Source organism: Fusarium coffeatum (assembly GCF_003316985.1).
Source record: "Fusarium coffeatum strain FIESC_28 chromosome Unknown BRIP53273_contig_113, whole genome shotgun sequence".
Taxonomy (NCBI): domain Eukaryota; kingdom Fungi; phylum Ascomycota; class Sordariomycetes; order Hypocreales; family Nectriaceae; genus Fusarium; species Fusarium coffeatum.
This window is the reverse complement of record NW_022157906.1, coordinates 166321-188632: the sequence shown is the minus strand read 5'-3', so window position 1 is coordinate 188632 and position 22312 is coordinate 166321. Positions and strand designations below refer to the sequence as shown.

Here is a 22312-nt window from a genome sequence, read left to right as displayed (position 1 = left end):
GAATTAAGTGTTGTCAACAGGTGGACATAACAAGGGTGGCAAAGGTACTCGGGAGGTAGATCGCCTTGAATCGGGCGCTGTGAGAATTCGAAGTCCCAGATTATTTCTAAGCGGACGGTCAGTACCTAACATTCTTTTCTAGAATTCTGGCTTACGAACCACTGCAATATCCCCCCGTTTGAGTGTCAATCTCACACGTAAGATTCCAGGCCTGCCACATCTTCCCATAACGTCTCACCCGAGCAGCACCGCACTCGGTGGATAGTGTTGTATACCAGGCCTGGATCGATCGAGAACAGGATTTAGTACATTCTTGCTCTCTTGTCCCGCTGCGAGGAAAAACATAGCCAAATTTCAAGTAATCGACGACTGACTCGTCGCAATCAATGTCAGCTGACAAGGCCCTGTCGCAAGCGTTCGTCGGATCATGATGTTCGTCGTATAGGTTGAAGGCATTCGCGTTGAAGATTAGGCTGAAAGCAAGAAATAGCCTGGATAAATGCATTTTATCACTGACTGACTGTTGAATGCCCCGTGATGAGACCTTTGAGGCGAGGATTCTTGTCTTCCAAAAAGGCAGCTCGGTCTAATTTAAATAAAGAAAAGAAAAGACCCGCTGGTGGGCTGTTTTGATGGGTCCATTTAAGGCAGCTGCCGAGAATAAAATTACACTTACAGCCGACTAGACTAGGACCGAGCCGCGATCTGGGGCTAGTACACTCTATAACTGCAATTCTTTCTCTCATTGACAGTAGACCTCAAGTACCGCTACGTAGACCAGAGAGTAATGGAGCAACGGGTTACAAGAGTGCAATTCGAGAGGTTGTATCGAGCGTACAGAGACCTCGGAAGATCCCCAAGGTGCCCAGCATGTGACTCTGATACTCTTGTTGGTCGTTAGCGTGTGAAACATTGTGGGTCGGTCGTCAATTGGACCTTAACAGGTAAGTAACTGTTTCTGGTGGGAGAATGTTAAGACACTAACAGAATATCTCAAACTAAGCTAAGTAAATTAAGGGGAGTTCGCAACCAACATGATTGAGAATGGACCGTGTCAATTTCACGTCACCATCCATACCCGTACCCTACCGCGAACAACTACTTCGAGTGTGGTACATGCACAAGAGCCTTTCCAGCGGACTGGAAAGCTCGCGACCAGCACCTTGACGTGACAGGTCATCGTGCCCCAGAGTTCGAGTACGACACATGCTACCGCTTCTTCACTTCCGGCCAGGCTCGTTGGCAACACATGAACGCTGTAAACCATTTCAAGTATGAGTGTTTAATCTGCAAGGAGACTTAACCGACAGAGGAGCAATCAACCTGCCATGAGCAAGAAGATCGCCATTATTGTACGGAGTGTAAGAAGCAGTTCCAGAACTCGAAGAATCTCAAGATGCACCTCAATTCGCATATACATCGCCGACAAGATATCCAGTGCCCCTTCTACAAACGCGCTTTTACCAGCGCGACTAGTCTTACACACCACGCGGAAAGAGGTTCATGCCCCAAGGCCACGAATTTAAATCGCGACACGCTGTATAAGTTTGTACGAGCTAAGGATCCTAACGGCGCTATCACCAACAACCTGATAGGCTGGCACGGGTTAACGCAGTATGAAGCCAATGGCCTCGCCTATAACCAGAGTTGCCAAGCTTGGTAGTGCTATCTTTGCCACCGATTATTTAATAGCCTTCAGGGTTTGAATCAGCATTTGAACTCACCTGTCCGTAGATACTATTTATTTATCCTTCGCGTCTAAATCTGACCTAACAACCGCTTGCCCACCAAGAGAAGTTTTACCACTGCCCAAAACGGGATTGCAATAAGCAGTTCACCACTCTGGCTGCCATCATCAATCATCTCGGAAGCAAGGCTTGTGGCTGCACGCGGTTTGAAAATGTACAGCAAGGCTATCCAGGGCATGATAAATGGCAATAGATTAATTGGGTTCTGATGTTAATTAGATACTGGGACTTTTTGTTCGTTTACTTGATGATCAGTGACTTTAAAATTTATATTCCTGGTTCGCTTTGCTTATGTAGTCATTTAAAAATATCCAAGAGCGCTAAACTACCCTATAACAAGTTTTGTAAATCGAATGCACCTCTGCCTGGATTGGATGCTTGCTTGATAATACTGCATTATTAAGACGGTATCTAACTTAAGAGACGATATTCCTCAGGCAGAACACTGGGTGGTTCAGTCTTTCTATTTCTGGACATACATGTTGGGCTTCCCACGCCTTCTCACGTCCCGCCTTAGCGACGCACCATAAGGAAATGGCAACGGCATTTTAACGGTTCAGAGGATACGACCCTTCGTAAGATCATTTGTCAAATGTTCATTTTGAGGCCTCTGCAGCTACACAAATATAGGACATCCTCTGGTTGAGAAAACTGTCTGGAACGAAACTGGGGATTGATATTTACACCGACCCCTTGATACTACCTTTGTCGCTTAGATAAGATAAGCTCGCCGTACAAGGGTTGCTCTGATAAAGTGGGAGCCTGATCCCTGTTTAATGCGGCACGGGGGCATATTATTCGTATTTTCCAGACGTGTTTGCAAGCATTCAAGTGTACTAGTCTAAGATTACAATAGGTAGGTAACATCTGAATCCCAGGAATCCCATAATGCTACAGAAAACACGCCATACGCCTTGAGCTGGCGTTTTTGTCGGTGTTGGATGAATATCCTTGTCGGGTGTTTGCCCCATTATACCCTAGTTTTTGGTCCACATGTGCAGAACTTTCTTCATCCTACATAGGTATGTAAGGAAAGTAGTCCCAATGGATGTAGTCTAGACTCTTGGCACTTTCTCCTCCAGGCTAACAACGACCCTTCGGTGTACGACCCTGGGTTGAGCATTGGTTAATCTGTGAGGCAATAAGCAATGTGGGGTTCATGGATAGATACAGATGAATGAATCGTATTCTGCCTTTTACCTGAGCTAAGCTCGAAGGCTCGAAGACAGGCGGAGGGGGAAAAACATAGGCAGAGAATAGAAAAAGGCAAAAGGTATCTAAACTGGCTGGGGCCCAGATAGAGTCTGTTTCTTCTTGACTTGAATATCTCTCAGCTTCCCACCTTAAGCATCTTCTACCATCTCTGCTGTTCCCCTTGCGCAATCATGCAAATCAGCGCCGCCGTCCTATTGGCCTGGGCCCTACCATCCATCGCCCTCCCACAATCACCTCCCCAGACATACTATGATGAGATGATTCCCTTCTCCGGCAGTATCAGCGGCCTCACCTACGACAATGGCACCCAGGTAATCTGGTCCGACAACGAACCGGACGCGCCTTTCACACGCCACATGAGCGAGACGGCACTCGCGTCCTTCCAAAGCCATAAGCGCGATCTTCAGAAGCGCGAAATGGTCGACTGCTGGGGCTACCAGCTGGACGTACGGCTGACGGACCTCTCGACAGCCGAGTGGCGTTCGACAATCGACCGCTGGGGCGGCTTATATCTTAGCACCCTCCCCAACCCTAAACCCGTCCAGTCGTGGCGCGGCTATGCCCACGAGCTAGGTGGACCTATGGTCTACGCTTGTATCAACACGCGAAGCAACGCCTATAGCTGGACGGTGACTTCCGGCCACGTCAGCAATGGCTTGATTAAGATGGATGCGAGATGTAGGCGTTACGAGGCTGGCTATGCAAGTCTCGACCCATATGACCACTTGCTTATTGGCAAGACCCTTTCCACCGTTCCTGTATGCTTACATGGATATCACTAAGTCTATACGGCTTGATAAAAAAAGATAGGAAAGTCACCACGCCTGGGGTTGGTCTATATTGACCAGTCGGTCGTCAGGAAGCAAGGTTTAGATATCTAGGACTAGAGAGAGTCATGGAGGACAGTTTCCTATTGACGTAGCTATAATGGAATTATTCTAATCGGTTGTCGCACACTAAAGAAACATCAAATCGGTCATTGCCTTTCCAAACTTGGGAACCGGAGTTGCTAGCAGCAACAGCGAGGCGTAAGTCACTGACCATGCTTCCTGGTCCACTTGCAAATACAGTTGTAGAACCTCTGACAGTATCCACGATAAACTCAGGAACCAATTTACTCAAGTCGGGGTGAGAAGTGGAGCTTCCGCTGCTTACATCTCCTGAGTCAGAGAGGTTCGACGGCGACGAAGTGCCAACTTCGACTTCCTTATCCCCCAAGTCCGCGCCAATGACAGCTGTAGGACTACCAGCTTCGCGCGTTACAAATATACGCACTTCGATACCATGCGACTCGCGAGAGTGCAAGATAGATTCGAGCTCGTCATGGACCCACTGGGCATCCGAAGCTTTCCTAATAGCCCAGATGAGTTGGACTTTGCGCATTGTGGAAGACGGCTTGGAGATGAGATCTAGTAGGACGGGTAAAACATATGTGATTCCTGTACCACCAGCAACACAGAGCACGTTAGTCTCTGGTGTCAAATTCTCTGTAATCGATTCGCCGTAAGAGCCAGAAAAGATGACTGGGGTCGTTATATCAATGTTCTCAGCCATTTGTTTGCGTGCCATTTCTGCAAGCTTCTTGGTCTCACCCTGCTTTGCGCGCAGGATATACGAATGTTGAACAGTCGCCTCTGTGAGTACTGGTAAACTCAGAGGAGTAAATGGATGCGATTGCCAGATACTGCATTCAGTGAAGCAGAGATAGAAATGCTGACCGATCTTCCACGGGTCCTGAGAGTGCACAAAATCCACTCTCACGACATCACCATTCTCAGAATCCGGAAAATGCCTGACGGATGCCTTGATTGACTTGAAGCCCATTGACCCAGTGTCCATAAGCTGATAGTGAATCAAGCCAGTCCTAATCAGACGGAGGGCACGGTCGAGGGCCCAAAAGATAAGAGACGAATACAGAAAGCAGGATAGTTTGTCCCAGTGCGCATAACAAGCACCGATGTAGACCATGGCGAGTACATAATGGGCCTTTCGGAAGAATTCGTAGCCTGTTCGACGGATGACAACAGGCAAAGTCAGAACAAAGAGAAGCATGATGAGCAACGTTGCGACGATCCCCCATATCATGTATTTCTCCGTGATAAGTTGCAGTGCAGCGTCTGGTTGCGGAGCGTAGAGCTTTGTCTCGATGACAATCCACGCGATGGTGTGAAGCAGAGCCTGAACAAGAATGATATATCCGAGCCAACGATGTAAGAAGTTGAAGCTCTGATAAGGAACCCCAGTCAAAAGACTCAGTATCGATTCGCGACTCGCCAGCATGACAGTGAGTGGTGTAAGTGCGTATGCGAGGACACCAATTCGATTGGACCATGGACCGAGAGTAGTTCGAATTGTATAAACGCCTTCGTGATCTGGTACCGCAACGACCCAGATCTTGTAAGTAAGACCGGCGAAGCTTGCGATGATGAGATATGCTGATATGATGGCCAGTAGAGAGACTTGTAGACGTGTTGTTCGGCCGAAAACGATGCGTAGTGAATCTGGCAATAGATACGAGCGAACAAAAGAGCCCACTGTTCTTTGCATTCGGTTTTGCCGGTTTATTGTCGATGAAAAGACCTTTTCACCATCTGCAATTAAGAACTCGTCCGCTTTCGGTGACGGCCACATCTTACGGGCAAAAGCCCAAGTGAACAACACAGCGATGGCGATCGCCCAGAAGATACCGACAAATAGCATGCTATAGTCGTGACCTGAGTAGACGAGATCAAGGTATGCGCAGGTTTTGACGTCTTTGGCACACGGCAGGGCGCGATCTGCGTAGCCCCAGTGAGGCTCGAGTGTTTCGGCTTCGCTCATGTTCTGAATGTGCCGGGCGCCCAGTGCCCTTGTGAGAGACTCCATTCTGGGCTTTTGATGCTGATGAATGGCAAGCAGCCGATATGTTGGGTAAATAAGTATGTTCTCCTGTCAACCTTATATCCCCGCGTGGAACTACCTGGCTTTTTGAGATGGCTAATGCAGGTGGAGACGAGACTGTATGAGCATGTTTAAAGATTCAACGGTGGCGTAGCTCTCCTTGGCTTTACCCCAAGACTGTACGATTTAGCCAGATTGAAGCTTATTTATCTAGGATTGACTTTCTCATCCTATCACTTTGTGTCAAACGGACCAGGAATGCATCAGCGTCTAGGGTAATGCAACGGTGCCAAGCGAGATAAGGTAACCCTCTCTAGCCGGATATGGTAAGTTGAGAAGGATTGAGCACATTTACCTCTCCGCATCAAATGATACCCTGATAGACTGGTAAATGCCAAGCTGGCAGGGCTGTGTATTAACAGCAGCGGTAGAAAGCAAAGAGAGGTTCCGAGCATGGCACGTGATTTCATCTTATGGCTCGGATCAATGGAACTGATAGCTAAAGCCAAACCCTCAATTTTACCACGAAAGCTCCGATGAGTCATCACTATCGATAAGACATCGGCTCATACTAAAAATAACTCACTGGGCTGTAAATCATCTCGTGACGACTTTAAATACCCCATTCTGAGTCTTATTCCCTGTATCAGATCACCATCGCGACTCCACCTTGATGAAGATGGACCCTTCTCTTTATCTTCATAGAGGCTTCATGCTTGACACAGGTCGCAAGTTCTTCCCCATTGAAGCCATTTTCGAATTATTGGATGTTCTTCATGAGAACAATTTCAATGTCTTCCATTGGCATATTTACGACGCGGAGAGCTTCCCAATGCACTGGCCAGAGGATCGCGGCTTGACAAACGCAAGCATCAAGCACAGTCACTGCTCAAAGTATTATACTCCAGATGATATTCGCAGGGTTGTCGCTCACGCGCAGCGCTTGGGCATTTGTGTTATTCCTGAGACAGACGTGCCTGGCCACGCCGACATATGGTACGTGATAAATCCAGTGACTCTGAGAGCAGATGCTGAGAATATCCTGATAGGGGAAAATGGAAGAAGGACCTGGTGGTTGGCAAAGCAAACCTGAAACATCCAAAAGCCCAATTGGATATCAGAACCCATAACCAACAGACCTACAGCCACATAAGGGATCTTGTCCAAACAACAGACAGATACTTTGCATCTCCTCTCCACCACTTTGGCGGGGATGAAGTCGCGTATATGTGGGACACAGACGATGATAACAAGCTTTTCGAGAACTTCCTCAACTGGCTGAAAACCCTAAGCCCAAACAAGTCCCTCATCCTATGGGACGACCCACTCACCGACGAAGAAAAGGACATCAAAATCTCCAAGGACTGGATCATACAGACTTGGCACAACAGCGTCTCGCAAGATGTGCTCGACAAGGGGCATCGGGTGATAGTCTCCGAGTCCGAGACGTTCTACATCGGAAACTCAGACGAAGAGAAAATTTTCTCCTTTGCTTTTCCGGACAGCCCGAATGTTCTCGGCTTTGAACTTGTCTGGTTCACTTCGGAAGGAGATGATCCGTATGACTTTCGTCAGGACTGGGTTATGGAGCCGATTCGAGCTGCGGCGCAGATCCGTAAGCCCAAGTGTTGATCGGGACTCGCGAATCTGTGCGTACATTCATTATTGAGTCATAGATCTAGAACATGTGTTTTTAGCCTTGGCATCAATCACTATTTACCAATTGTAGGGTTCAGCTACTACCTATGCCCAGTGCCTACTGGGGGACTGGGGTTGCAAAGCAAGAAATTGACCCTTACTTCGAATAAAAAGCAACTACCCACTACTGCACTCTACCGTTAATCTCGGATCCTACAATGAAGTGGCATACAGCCCTCAGGGGTGTAAAAAAAGCAATGGCAGTGTTGCAGCTCCACCCTGGGTACATCACCCGTTTATTACGTGTAGATCTACTTACCACAGGGTAAATGGCGAATGGGAATGTCTTCATTCAGCAGAATAGCGGAAATTGACCGCTGCAGACCCCTGAGGGGCTACACTTTATCTTGCTGGATCTAAAAGTGGCTTCTTAGTTCGGAGCTATTGAAGTCTAGAGGCGCGCCACCAACAGGCGGCGATTCTCAGCTAGATGTGACGTCTGGCTGGTAGGAGATTTTTGCCCGTTGCTTCTAACTGATTTGAGGGATTTAGAGCGCCAGCCACACGTGGACTTGAAGACCCTAAAGGCCGTTATTTCGGGGAATATTCGAGGCTGAAGGATGGTAGAGAAAACCTATAACGCGAAGTAATGGTTCTGGACCAGAGACAATGATAAGCCTCACGTTTACAAAATCTAGACCGTTCTTGCTGAGTTCGAGAACCACTCCATGTATCCTCTGTAGGTGAGTATTTCTTGGAGGGCGGAATTTTCTTTTTTCTTTCCAATTGGTGACGTCCCTACACCATCATGTCATTGGTGAATTCTAATAGCGCTGCAGATCATGAAGTGATTTCCTTTTTAAGTCAGGGTTTCCAAATCAGTCTGCCAAGACAGAGGGCATGCATCCGCTTGTGGTATCCACAGAGCTATTGGATTTCGTATGTGGGTTGATCCTTCGAGGCTCCTGGGTGATTACTTCGTTTATTTGCATATTGGAATATCCGGTATTATATGTCCGTCGCCGCGTTGCTTTTCCATTCTGCTGCGACTTGAATTGCTTTGACGGGAAAGATCAACGTACCTTGCTCGAGCTTTATGGAAACCTGGGATCGCAAAGAGACATAAAAGTTACTCTTCCACAGTTTCAGGGTAGCAGAACAGGTGTAACAACTATAAGTATCTGCTATTTTAATTGATCTACAACATCATATCCTCGGTGAAAAAGAGACCGAAACGGTTACAGGGTAGAGTCAGAACTAAAGTGTGGACGCGTTTTTTCGGAGAGTCGGAACAAAGGAGGCTTACTGGTGGCGTTGTTATATCCGCGCCAAACGCGTACGGCTCAACACTAAAATCTGGACTCGTTTATCTTCGGAAAATGGGAGTGACAGGGGTAACTTTAATGATTGGTCAATTTCTTTCTGTACCAACGAATCTCAGATATTGTTCCCCATCGTGCCTTAATACACCACAGATCTCTTACCAAGAAAAGCGGATGCAGTGACTCACCGATACATGATGTTTATTGCTACAAGAAGCTTATTTATTTATATTCTACTACAGCACCCCAAGTACACCATTTGATGAGGCTAATTAACTCACGGTTGAGGGATCTTGGAGACCACGTTGTGGATGAGATGAAACCCTTCGATATCATGTCTGTATCACACTGGGAAGGATAGATGCGTTAGGAAGCTATAGGTACTAAGACCGAGTCTCCGAGCTGTGTTGACCCAATTTGGAATTGTTTGCGCGTTGCCACCTTTTCGAAGACGTTAAGATGACGTCGATATCCTCGCAAGTCAACAAAAAAACTGGTTCGCTGCACAACAGTTTGTGCGGTCAATGCAAAATGGGTCCATCGGACTAGCGGACTCCGACAGGTCTGCGCCGTTTGTAAAAAAAAAAAAGAAAAGCGTTGTTCCCAGCGAAAAGTCAATATGCCAAGACGAAACGTTGAACCCAGACGCCTTTTTCTCTCTAAAACAGCAGTCTACTGGTTCACAGACTCCAACGACTTGCGTGGTTGAAAGATTCGTATGTTTTCTATCGATGTCACAAACAGGGTCTAGAGCCATAGATATGTCTTCTTATGAATGTCATCATCAGTTCATTGTCGAGGAAGCGTGATTTTCTCAGCTGAAACATCTTAAGCCACAACTCCCAAAAAACAATGCCAAGACAGACGCATTGACGTTGGATGCACTCGAAATTGCTTCTGCAAGAAGGCAAGGGCGAGCAAGGTTCTGGTACTCAAATTGCAGGGCCTCGTCGATCCGATCCCAGCGAAAAATCCTCTTGCTTCACTATCGACAGCTGAGCAGAGCAAGGAAAGGATTTGCAAGGCTGATAGGGTTTGAGGAAGCTGAGATCGAGCCTAATACCAGTATGGTTTGCGATGAGTGGATTCAAGATCTCTCTTGAATATCAGAGGGGCTGACCGGGTACTTGGGTCAGTCTGGAATGCTCAACGGTCCATTAGACTAGCTCCACAAACGGCGATCTGAGTCCACTATCTGGGGTCAGGTACACAGGAGCTGTAAATGGTTGAGCTAAACAACTGTGTGTAGGCCAATGTTTCCGCCACTGGCCCCTGTCGGAGCTTTCCTTTTGTTGTCGTTGGTAGTGGTTGCAATATGCGCGTAGTCGAGCCGGTGACACCGTCTCTCACTATACGAGACTATTACGCATCTACTTGGGAGGCATCCCAGGATCTGCAACAGCGCCAATAATCTCAAGCCTCGTTTATGTACGATTTCAATAGCTCGTTACCAAAAGCATGGTCGAGACAGCTTTCGATCCGGGCAATATCGTTATTGACATAAGCTTAAAGCCATTCAGCTGGATCAGGCCATGCTCTCGGCTCCCGCCCATCCTTCATCAGTGGGCTAGACAGTGTTTTCCAGTTCGCCATCTGGTAGATTGAACTAGCCTTGACGTTTGGCAGGGCTCAGCTCCGTTGAGGCGTCCCTGATGTCTTCTTTTGGGAAACTGTGTACCTTAGTTCCGGTGACAGACGGGTTTCGACACCCAAGCGAGGAATCTAGACTGTTGTTAGATGAAATCGAGCTGACTTGCATATCGATCTACCCGTTTGTTGTTTTTTTGCCTTTCGATAGCTGTGTTGGTTCCTTAAGTACAAGAGGCTCGGCGTACATATCGATGTTCTTGGTTGTCTCCATCAGTTCTCTTACGGGCTTTCCATCCCCTACCGACTCGAGGCTCGTTCACCTTGGCATTTCACCTAAGTCTTGTCATATCTGACAAATCGAAATGCACATGATGTTTCAGCAACAAGGGCCTCCACCTCGGTCCCAGCTTTCCAGCCCTGGCCTATCCGACAGCAGCAGTGAGAACTTGGCGAGTGGAAACTTCGGCTTCTTCAAGCTTTTTGCTTGTCCTTACGCCAAGCGTGACCCCGAAGGAAGACGGCACTGCTCCAAGAAAGCTTGGAAGTCAATCCATCGTCTTAGGTAAGGCGCCAATCACGCTTTCGTGACCTTACTAACTATCTACAGACAACATATTTATCGCTGCCATACTTTGCCTATCAAGTGTCCAAGCTGTGCAATTGACTTTGACTCTAGCCCAACCTTTAGAGATCACATTCAGGCTGCTGACGATGGCGATCACTGTGAGACGGACGAGCCTATCAGAGGTCTCGAGAACCTCCTCGAGAAGCTTAAACCGAATAAGGATAGCTTGGCTGAGGTCTCTGACGAGGAGATGTGGCGGGTCCTCTACTCCACTCTATTTCCCAACGATCCCAAAGACGCGATTCCCAGTCCCTGTAAGTAAAGCTTGACTCGATCTCTTGGCTGCATTAGCTAATAAGACTCTCAGACGTGGAAGGGGATCAGCTAGCACATGTCACCGTGTCGTCACATGGATCCGACCGATCAACTCCCAGCCTCCGTTCTGTCCCCTTGTGCCATACGCCCAACTTGCGGCCTGGTCTCAACAGTCGAGGTGTTTCCTACCAAGACAGTGAAATCACTCCAGCCCCTCGCCACCCAGCCTCTGTCGCTAGCAGAGGCTCGCTATTCGCTGTCGCTAACGAGACCACTTCTCCATGCCCATCTCCTCAACCTCCCACCCCAATCTACAGCCGTCCCCAAACCGCCCGCACAAACAGCCATGGCTTCAACCCTCAGTATGTTAGGGATGAGTACTATCAAACTCCCTCTCCCACCTCCTCTCAAGCTCCCAGCCTCCAAGGTGAGCGATCACCATCTCCGAAAGGAGGAAAACTGAGGAAGGAGCGAAATGTCAAGACCATGGAAGCTCAAGTTACTGCCTTCAAAGCTTGGGAGAAGCCTCACCGGACTGACGAGCACAGCAACCCTGGTGAATATCAGGGCGTCTGGAAGTATCTTGCCCGCTGTCTGACCTTTTACATCCCATCATGGCTTCTCGAGAAGTTCTTCAAGATGGACGATGCGCGACGCCGCATGGCCTTTCGACAAAAGGTTTTCTTTTGCCTTCTCCTCGCCGCGATCTACACCGTCATCTGCTATTTCCTCATCTTCCAACCAATTGTCAGCTGTGTTATTAAAGTCGACATTGGCATGTTTGGCACTGATAGTCAGTTCTGCGAGGCGACAAGGTGGCTGATCTATGTCTACATGGGTCTTGGTGGTGCCTTCATGCTCCTCGTTGCGATATGTGTCATGCGGGTTCGGTACAGGAGTCGCAAATTCGAGGAGCATGACGATCTGCTTGTCATGCATATGCCCTGCTACAATGAGGACGAGGCTACGCTTCGTAAGACGATTGATTCATGCGTTGATTCAAGCTACGAGAACAGCCGCAAGCTTCTCTTCATCGTCGCTGATGGAAAGATTCCTGTCGATGGGCGGAAGCCGAGCCACAGGATTCTGGTTGAGGATATTTTCCAGCATGAGGCAGATCCCGAGATGGGCATCGACAATGAGGCCAAGTCGTATACATCTTTTGACTTGGAAGGCGTATCTGAGAACAAGGCCCACTGCTACACCGGCTTCTTCCGAGGCGTGCCCTATGTCCTTATCACCAAGGTTGGACGCGACGATGAGCAGGACCACGCCAAACCTGGAAACCGAGGCAAACGCGACTCGCAGCTTCTGGTCTACAACTTCTTCCACTACGTCAACTACCGTCGACTTTGGAGCCCGCTCTTTGAGAAGATCGAGTTTCAAATGCGGGCCTGCCTGAACATTGATGCGACTGAAGCCATGCACATGTTGGTCGTCGATTGCGACACTGTACTTGAGAAGACCGGTATTTCATACCTGGTTCATCAACTTCAGAAGAACCACAGCCTCATCGGAGTTTGTGGTTACACTGGTGTCAACAATCCTTTCGCCAGCTATGTCGCCATGACTCAAGTCTTTGAGTACTGGCTCACTCACGCCGTTCTCAAGGCCGTCGAGACTGTCTTTTCCAATGTTTTGGTTCTTAGTGGATGCTTCACCATTTACCGACTCAAGTGGCCAAACAACAGACCAGCCATCTTACATCCTCTCCTCTTGGAGGATTATGCTGGAAGCTATGACAAGACATTGCACGAACACAACCTTTTGTCCATCGGCGAGGATCGCTACTTGTCGACCCTAGCAATTCGTTACTTTGGAGCTGATTGTCGACTGCAATACTTCTCTGCTGCCACCTGCACAACTACAGCTCCTGACACCCTCTCAGTACTTCTCGACCAGCGTCGTCGATGGACCAACTCCCTCATCCACTGCCATTTCTCCCACCTCAACGTCCTCCCCTTCGAAGCATCGTTCTGGACCCAGCTTAGGTTACTCTTCATCATCGGTGCCGAGCTCTTTATGGTTTTCGTTCTACCCCTCGCATTGCCAGCTGGGCTTGTCCTTGCAATTGTCTCCGTCTTACTGACTGATTATGCTTGGGCGATCTTGCTTGCTTTTTGTCTTCTGCCAGTTTTGATATGTGTTATTTGCAATGACTGGAAGTTTATTCCATATTATGTTCCTTTCTTTCCAATGGTTGCTATCTTTAGCATTGTTATACCATTGTTCTCGATGTGGAAGCAGGACAATGTTAAATGGGGTAAAACTCGAGGTTGATTAAAAAGTTAGACAGATGGAGTTCTAGATATCTTTACTTCTTGGATAGAATATCCTAATTGATAGACTTAATATTACAAAGACATATTACTCTTAACGCAGAAGAAGCTGTCTTTATAAAAGTTCGAATGGATGATAGTTATAAGGAAGTGTAAGCGGTATTACTCAATCTGTTGTCATTGGAAAGTGTAAATTACAAGCGTGGAACGATTCGCTCCGGAACAGAGGAAACAGGGTTAGCAGTGACATACAATCAGCCTTGTTTTAGTTCTCCCTGCAGAATGGCCAGCTGAGCTGGAAGACTGACCTGTCAAAAGGGTTAAGCGTAGTCTCTTTAAAGTAAGCTTAACACGGTGGCGTTGCCATAGGGTTTTAGTCTCAAGCCCTATCTCTTTCGCATGGGTGATATTTAATTTCAGCACCAATATTACTATAGCCAATTGTATCTAACATCGCTTTCCGTAGACGCCATGACAACGGAGATACATGCTTGAAATAAATTAAGTACAGCTCGGACTTCGAAATGAACATTTCATCAGGGCTTCGGATCTTAGATGGTTGTCTTTGGCAGGGTGGGAGGCTTTGTTGGTGGCGTTAGACCATTCCATTCAGCCGCATCCAGACCAATTTGTACCAGCCCTCTCGAGGTTCTGAGCACAGCTCCCAAAGTAGCGTAGTCAATTGGCCCAAAGAAACCTTTCATAAGAGCCCTGCTGTCCTACCTCCGTCTTCCACCGGCGACCCTGTTCCATCTTCATCTACCACCGGTATACCAGACATCAAAGGTGCTGCCATGGCTTACTATAGCCAAGTTCTCAACAGAGAAGACTTTTATCCTCAAGCAAGTTCGGGTGCTCCAGCCTATTATCCTGTCTCCAGTCCCTATTACCCTCCCGGTCGCAGCTATCCGAGCGACAGCAAGCCTGGTTTAACTCCAACCGCTATCGAATTGGGGACGTTCGACGCTCATCACAACCACAAGAATGATTATATGCCGCCGTGCCCCTCGCACCCAACTCCACGATACCAACGCTGGTGGAGCAGAATCGGCTACTTCGGTCTGTGGGTTTTGGGCCTCGGTACGATCATAATACTGGCTGCATGTTCACTCCTTGTGTACATATGGATAGGCTCTAAGTTGGCTAGGGATAGGCGCCCCCGAGGGGTGCTGTGGGATTCGATAGTCGTAGATGGCTACGCAACTCGCGTCATCACTGTCTGCTCGGCCGCTATTCGCGTAGCAATCGCCTTCCAGACTGGTCTTTTAGCTGCTGCAATGGCAGCTTTTATTCTGGAGACAACTGGGTCGCGACTCTCCAACCTTGCATGTTTATCCATTGCAAGAGCCGCCAACTCAACCCCATGGGAGATTTACTGGATGGCCTCCCAACAGCGACTCAAACGAAGCGCAACGAAATTCCTACAATGCTCGATTCCTCTTCTCGCTTTCCTTGTCAACCTCATTACCACGTTCACATCAACCGTTCTCCTTTTTGACTTAACCATGACTTCTGTCGCGGTCCACAACGGTACGACATCGATAAATGTCGGCATCGACATGCACAAGGACATAGCCGACTTCTCTGGCGTCTCGTATTGGCAGTCCAAACCAATGGCGCATTGGAGGTTTGCCGAAACCCGCCCGTCAACCCCTAGCAACTTGACTGTTCCGAAGGGTGTAGCAGACACTGGAGATGTTTACCGAGCTGCTCTACCACTCGAGAATGTCGACGATCGAACGTCTTTGGAGTTCCTATCGGGTCCCACTATTGTCGCCAACCTGAGAACGATATGTGTGGCACCCACTTTCAGCAATTCTACCCTGGTCTACAAGACTGCGGATACCTTTACTACTGAAGGGTTGTATCTAGAAGCTGTACTCGACCCTTCCACTGGATGGGAAAGAGGTCCCAAGGTCAACGGCAACAACTCGCTACAATTTTCTTGTCGTCTTAATAACGATTGGAATCAAACAGATTCCGTGGCCTGGCCACTTTCCATGTGCACATTTACCGAACTCAAACTCAAGGATAGTCTTAAAGACGTTGACGAAGGTCTTCAGAACCCTCTTTCAGGTCAGCCTTACGCATTCCAACCAGTCATCCTTTTGAATTCGAGCGAAGTCTTGAATGGCAGGATAAGGGGATGGAATGAGACTTCCCAGGATTGGACTCCGGTAGTGATACCGGAATGGGTGCAGCCGTCGAAGATAGCAGGAAATGCCACGTGGAGTAACGCGGTAACGAAGAACGGAACCGACATTTTCCAGGCTAGTGTATGTTTCATCACGCACAACATGCCGTTATTATATAACGTCACAATGACAGGGAAGTCAATCTCAGCCGAACCCAAGTCTCAACCAAGATGGAGAAAGCTACACGCCAAGACTGGAACAGAATTCATCAACCAGCTCGGTATAGGTGTTTTACCCTCAGATTACGAGACACGCGGCATCCTTGACCTTGACGTTCGTTCGGGGCCGCGGTTCTTTGGTATAAACAACGAGGGTACCAATGCCACACTCTACGACTTTATCGGATCTGCTCTTTTCGACTACAGTAATACAGGAGGATGGGCTTTCAACAATGACGCTTCCATGGGCTACGTTGATTCCTCCATTGCGTGGCTAGCTCACCCGGAGCATTCTCTCCTGCTACAGACAGTCCTCCAAGAAACAGGAGACCCTGCTGAAGCTCTGAAGAACCTCTTCTCTAGGTTCTACCAGATGATCTTTCATGATATGCTCCCTTACTATACCGCAGAACAGTCATTCGAGTTGGCCAACGCAAAGCAGGTTTTGATTCCAACGAGGTGGACAGGTCTCATCATCATCCTGTCAGTTTTAGTTGTCCACCTTGCTCTGATGTTAACGGTGGTGTGGTTATTTGCGATGTCTACGGGTATATCTACGTTGGGTAACGCATGGCAGGCGGTAACCCAGATCGTATCTTCCGAAACAACACCGGTTCTTCAGGCTGTGTCTAATCATAGCATGACGGATGCGGACGTTAAAGAGTGGGCGAAGTCGACAGCATATGATGAAAGGTCCTATGGTTTGTCAGGTTATGTTAGTAACGGTGAATCGGGGATGTGGAGGCGCTGAGAATTGTATGTTGGATATCTCATTGTCTACTTGTATGCAGTATTTACATGTCCTGGAGTAGGAGAAAATGATCTATTAAAGCTTTCGTTGTACACCACCACTTACTGCCCAAATATTTGCGAAGCTTTGAAAGCCCAGACCTCCTCCAGGTCAATTGTAATCTGCTTTGAAACAATGAATCCGGTTTGCGATATCCGACTAAGCAATCGTAGAACCCTGTCTTTCTGCAAGGGATCATTTGTATTCGCCCCAGCCATGCGGAGTGGAAACAGTAGTAGTAAGCCAGGAATATCAGAGTGGTCCAGTACCTCGTCGGCGTAGCATACGACAGCTGTGACATGAGTCTCGACTTCGCCTTCTGTGAGCCTGGGAATACTTAGTCCACCCCAGCATGTATAGAACGTATAGTTCATGCATATGAAGAGTTGTAGGGCATGGAAGGTTGCAAGTTCAAGTTTGCAGTTAATTTCTCCTGGCTGCTTCTGCACCAAAGCTCGGTTATGCCAATCCAGAAGTCGCTGTTGATATAATCGACCTTCCCTTGCGAGGTCAACGATTTCAGGATGACAAGACCGTTTTGACTCTGGAATGGACTCAATGCGATCGAAGAAGCTGCTCAAGACTTAGCCATAGGACGAGGATTGATTGGGGAAACTCACGTCTTGCTGAAAGAGGAAACTTGGACAAACAGTTCAAAGATTGTATAAACCCTACTCGGTAACGGTGGCGCGAAATAGCTATTCTGGTAGCGCCAATCTCCATGTGAGAGAATAGTTTCTTCACAATAAAGAATGGCTCGATTTACCTCCAGCCAGCTGAAAGCTCCAAGAAACTGCTTTCCGAGTCGATCTGCAGGTCTTCCAAATGTTTCGAGAATTCTAGAAGTCCCGTATAACATGTGCTTAGCCCATTGATCTCCAGTCACTTGTGTCGTTAACTTTCATCGTTAGCATAACATCTAAAACAGAATGGGTCGGAACATGCGTCGAACAGTCCAAGAAGAAGTGTACACCAAAGAACACCTTGACATTGTGACGCTTCCAACGACTCAAGTTCAGCCTGCAGCTTCTGGATCGACCTGCCATATGACTGAAAGGCAACTATTCCTGGTGCCTGTCGCTTGCTTGTGAAGTTCACGGTAGCCCTCCTGCTGGCTTCAAGTGCACCGATCGCAATCGCCACTTCTTGAAGTGGTGGGCATGTTTGGATCAACGGAAGAAGATCATGTGCCAAGTTGATGGACTCTTGAGTAAACTGGCAGCGTTTCATGAATGAATTGAAGTAGTCCAGATATGTGACTTCTGGCTTTGGGGTGACACATGCCACTATTGGCGAAGGGCTGCCATTGACGAATTTTGCTTTGACCACTGGTTGGTCTGGAGGAAGACACGTCTTACTTGTGCGAATACAGTATTCGCAAGGGGAGCCACCTTGGCACTTGACATCATGTTAATCAACGTTATAGCGTTTGACGGAGGGGGATTGGCTTGCGTACTTTGATACGTCGTTTTGCGCATGGTTGGCAGCGCGTCAACTTTTTGCGCTTGTCTAGCGGTCCGACGTTACGCTTGCTACTCATTTTTTGTCAGATGTTAACTTTTTTCATCACAAAAGACCAGGTGAAGAAGGTAGAATTGTTTACGTTTACTGGTTGCTGCTGGGAGTCATAGAAGAGGCTGACGGACACGCAATCCACTGCATAAGCCCCACTGAGTATTAGCCCGATTGAGAAGTAATTGAACGCACCTACGGCAATTTCTTCATTTCCACTACAGGTAAGCGAAGATACCTGCCTATGGATATTATTGAGCGGACTGGCATTCCGCTCTACTTCCGGGTGTCCCACAGCCGATAAAGGTGGACCAATTTAACCCAATCTGGTACTTATTGAACGCCCTGAAAGACCGACAGCAAACAGCCCGATACGCAAATACTATAAAGATATCCCATTTTGACATATTCTAACACAAACACACACACATCATCTTGTCTTCAATTCATACGATCTCTGAGATGTTCTTTTCCACTACTTTGTTCATCAGCTTCGCAGCTGCGGCTGTCGCTCCAGCATGTCCTTCGTTCCTGCCCTCCATGGTGGAATTCTCCGCTGGGTTTCAGCAACCCAAGCCACCAATCGTCAAGCCAGAATATCAGGCTCACTTCGTGCAACACAAATGGTCTGTATTCCAATCGAACCCAATACGACTACAGCTAACCTCGAAGATAGGAATGCTGACTTGTCGCATATCACGGCTGGCTACATCGAAAACTCACCTTCAAAAGGCTTTGTCCGCGCAGATGAAGCTTATGAGGGCGAGATGGCCTCGTCGTTCTTTGACTATTCCAACGTCACTGAGGCGGGTTTGGTTGATAACACCCTAACGACATACAATCACAAATCTACTAAACCCACAGTTTGGAGAGGCTACGTGAACTCCAACTTTCCAATCTTCGAGAAGAAGATCTTGGTTGACTCTGGCGCCGTCTTCGAGGGGTTGGTCAAGAGGGACTTCAACCCTTCGCCTGTTGCCGCGGTAAGGGCCTTTCTCTAGTAGCCGTTACGAGAACATCAGCTAATAACTAACTCAGTGGAGTATCATGTACCAGAAGGTGATTCCGGTAACGGTGTATGTAAATTCATGCAATATTATTGTTGGCTATGATTACTTTGCTCCTGAACTACGAACTCGAGTTATTATGGACTTTTTTGATATCCAAGCGAAGTAGTCGAGACAACAAGCGTGCCGTTTGGAAGTAGTCGGGGTTTTTCGTCTGGCTTGTCCAGTTTTCCCTGTATCAGTAATTAAGATTAATAAATTACCAATATTGCAAATGCAAGCTTAGCAAATCTGCCAAGCCCCCAGTGCTATTGAAGAACATAATCATGTCAGTTTAGCTATAGTTTGTCTTTGGAGATACTGCCATATTAGACTCCGCCACGTAGCAAAGAACTGGTCATCTAGAGAGAACACAGAGGATAAATTTTGACGTGATAAAAGTCCAAATACTAAGTCTCGGGGATGTATAACATGGTATGCGCATCCAGGTATCAATGTAAAGCAACCATCCAGCACCATCAGAACCCATCTACAGTCTATTCATCATCCTCTCCGGCGACACCCTCTCCGGCGAGCCCTCCAACCGAACCGAATCCAACAGCTCCGTCAACTGCGGCACATCAGGGGGTATCATATCCCACGACAACAACTTGTCCTTCTTTGCAGTAATCATGTTCGCGTAAATATCCGCCATCTTCTTGCTATCCCAGACTCCCTCTCTTCGTCCAAGAGATCGTAAAAGTCGGACTCCTTCCCACTGAATCTTCTCGTCCTGGCACGATATAATAACGTAGGCGATTGGCGGGACTAGGTTTGCTTGGAAGGTGAAGATGTGACCGGTCTCGCTCTGTGATAGTTCGATGATAGACTCGGCCTTCTTGAGAATCTCGATACAGTCTGATGTTTCGAGATCATCCTTCATCGAGTTTAGCTTGAACGTCGCGTGCCAAGTCGTTTCTTCAAGTTCAAGAACCTTGAAGCGAAATATCTCTGCCTCCGACGCTGTCGAGGGATCAAAGTTGAGTTTGAACGCGTTATATCGCGCGCTCCAATATCGAAAGAATGACTCCGGGTCCAAACCATGGTCAAATCGACGACACACCAAAGCATCCTTGCCACAAGGGAATCCCAGAGTCAAACACGTAGGACACTCTGTGTACATGTCCATCCCACAGATGGTCTCTATCCGCGTCAAGGATGATGCAGCTGCTTGGGCGGAAAAGAAAGGGGCCCCGGGTTCTTGCAGGTAGATCGGATCTTGGCGATGAAGCCACTTCTGCAGCTCCGATACTAGTTTCGACGAGTGATTGTCGCCCATGTAGAAGAAAAGGTCAGACGCGAGACCGCAGAGTGAAGGACCGATATTCTCCATAAACTTGGCCATCTGATCATCCTGCCCTCCCGTTCCCTGGCCGTAATCAGATAAATGCTGCGTGTTTAGTAACGAAAACGCGGCTTCTAAGTGTCGGGTAACATTCGCGTATCGCCCATATAAACTCTCCGTGCAGATAAAGATCAAACAGCACGTAAGAACAACCTGGAAGTTCTTCTCGGGCGAAGTCATATACTCCTGCATAACCTGAATAGCATTATTATACTGCTGAATGCTCGCAACCTCATAAGACTGAGCAAGCGACTGCGTAAGTGAATCAGTCTGCGTCTGAAGTTTGAAAGCCTTGTGCGCGCCGCCCAACGCGCCTATCGCGGCTTTGACCGGTTTGGAGTCTTGGCTAAGCGGTAAAGCGTAGTCGTGCCAGAAACTCATCGCGTTTAGGGAGCTGGCTAGTTCTGAGACGGTGCATGTTCGGAAATGGTGGCAGAGATCTAGTTCTATCGATGAGCCGAAGGATTCGGGTGATAGACCGGCTGGAACTAGTAGTTTTGCTGATGTTGGGGCTCGACGGACTATAGCGTCTTGTTGTTTCTTCTTCGTCCTGGGCTTATAGTGGACTGGCATCTCATAGCCGTCGCATGTTCTTTTGTCCTTTACGCAGCGAAGACACTCTGGTCTTGTCTCGTCGCATTTCAGATGGCGGATTCTGGGTTTTGGTTAGTTGCTGAGTTTAGCATGTGAAAATGAAGGAATACGAACTTGCTGTTCCCGTTAGCTTCAAACTTCTTTTGATACGTCCAGATCAACTCACCATGTAGTACAGCCAGACCTAACCTTTGGCCCACGCGCTCTCTTCCATTTGGACGATTTAGCTGCATCCGCCATAGTTGTAGAGATAAGATGACCGTAGTGGCAAAAGGAGTCAGAATCGAAGGATGCGTGTTACGCCAAGTTTATAGCAGAGATGGGACGCCTAGGTTACTCTCCGGGTCAGGCAGGGTATGTCATGGTGTTGTTTTGTGACTGGAACGAAACGTCAAATTCACCGACACAAGATGTTTGAAAGAAATGATGCATGACTGAATCGGTCGGCAAACCCTTAGCGCTTGCTTTGTAAAGGTGGGGTCGTGAGGTTCGTTAGCTCAGCCTCAATTTCTTAGCATCTTAGGTAACTCCGATTTACAGGATGAACCTCTCGTTTAAAGATAAGCTTATACTCTAGATACCCCTTATTCATCGACAAGAAAGACATCTTGACATTGAGGTCGAGAAGGGCTTCTCAAGGGTCTATGATGCCAAGCAAGATACTATTCAGAACTGCAGCCTTGGCGGGTGATCGTTTCATCACGAGTCATGTCGGATTATCTTTCCCCCGCTAAACGAAATGCCGTGTTTACCGTGGCTCGGTACCAGGTTCTTCCGTCCGCTGTCAGATCCGTTCCACTACGGCCCTCCCACTGATTGGTGGTGATTTAACACTGTTTTAAGCTTGACCCTTGAAACATCGTGAGCTTTGGCCTGAATGTTACCCTGAACTAAAATTATCGTGAACAATAAAAATAGATAAGACGATCCTAGGCAGCTACTGTCTTAAAACTGTTCGACCATGGACGTAGATCTCTTTAGACTTGTTTATTTTTATTAATTATTGCTATTTATGGCGACGCGTAGAGTATTCCGACTGTATTGCGGATATTGAACATTTGGGAGTGCTATCCAAGAGATGGTCATGGATTGCTCGGTACAATTGACACAGATACCCCAT

At 47.8% G+C, this 22312-nt stretch overlaps 6 protein-coding genes across 6 annotated transcripts; 4 read left to right on the top strand and 2 right to left on the bottom strand.

Moving 5' to 3' along the window:
- Window positions 1-3133: 3133 nt before the first annotated feature.
- On the top strand, window positions 3134-3745 carry FIESC28_05316 (uncharacterized protein; the record flags this gene model as incomplete). Its single annotated transcript, XM_031159463.1, has 1 exon — window positions 3134-3745. One exon carries the CDS (start codon window positions 3134-3136, stop codon window positions 3743-3745), a length of 612 nt encoding a protein of 203 aa, XP_031016534.1.
- Window positions 3746-3896: 151 nt separating this feature from the next.
- FIESC28_05315 (uncharacterized protein) lies at window positions 3897-5828 on the bottom strand (the record flags this gene model as incomplete). The annotated part of the gene is made up of 1 exon (XM_031159462.1): window positions 3897-5828. The coding sequence occupies one exon, from the start codon at window positions 5826-5828 to the stop codon at window positions 3897-3899; it is 1932 nt and encodes a 643-aa protein (XP_031016533.1).
- Window positions 5829-6522: 694 nt separating this feature from the next.
- Window positions 6523-7475, top strand: FIESC28_05314 (uncharacterized protein; the record flags this gene model as incomplete). Its single annotated transcript, XM_031159461.1, has 2 exons — window positions 6523-6839; window positions 6893-7475. The coding sequence occupies 2 exons, from the start codon at window positions 6523-6525 to the stop codon at window positions 7473-7475; spliced, it is 900 nt and encodes a 299-aa protein (XP_031016532.1).
- A 3289-nt stretch (window positions 7476-10764) lies between these two features.
- Window positions 10765-16656, top strand: FIESC28_05313 (uncharacterized protein; the record flags this gene model as incomplete). The annotated part of the gene is made up of 4 exons (XM_031159460.1): window positions 10765-10955; window positions 11001-11272; window positions 11326-13264; window positions 14166-16656. The coding sequence occupies 4 exons, from the start codon at window positions 10765-10767 to the stop codon at window positions 16654-16656; spliced, it is 4893 nt and encodes a 1630-aa protein (XP_031016531.1).
- Window positions 16657-18669: 2013 nt separating this feature from the next.
- FIESC28_05312 (uncharacterized protein) lies at window positions 18670-19383 on the top strand (the record flags this gene model as incomplete). The annotated part of the gene is made up of 3 exons (XM_031159459.1): window positions 18670-18833; window positions 18884-19190; window positions 19246-19383. The coding sequence occupies 3 exons, from the start codon at window positions 18670-18672 to the stop codon at window positions 19381-19383; spliced, it is 609 nt and encodes a 202-aa protein (XP_031016530.1).
- A 360-nt stretch (window positions 19384-19743) lies between these two features.
- On the bottom strand, window positions 19744-21432 carry FIESC28_05311 (uncharacterized protein; the record flags this gene model as incomplete). The annotated part of the gene is made up of 3 exons (XM_031159458.1): window positions 19744-21253; window positions 21307-21309; window positions 21359-21432. The coding sequence occupies 3 exons, from the start codon at window positions 21430-21432 to the stop codon at window positions 19744-19746; spliced, it is 1587 nt and encodes a 528-aa protein (XP_031016529.1).
- Between the last annotated feature and the right edge of the window lie 880 nt (window positions 21433-22312).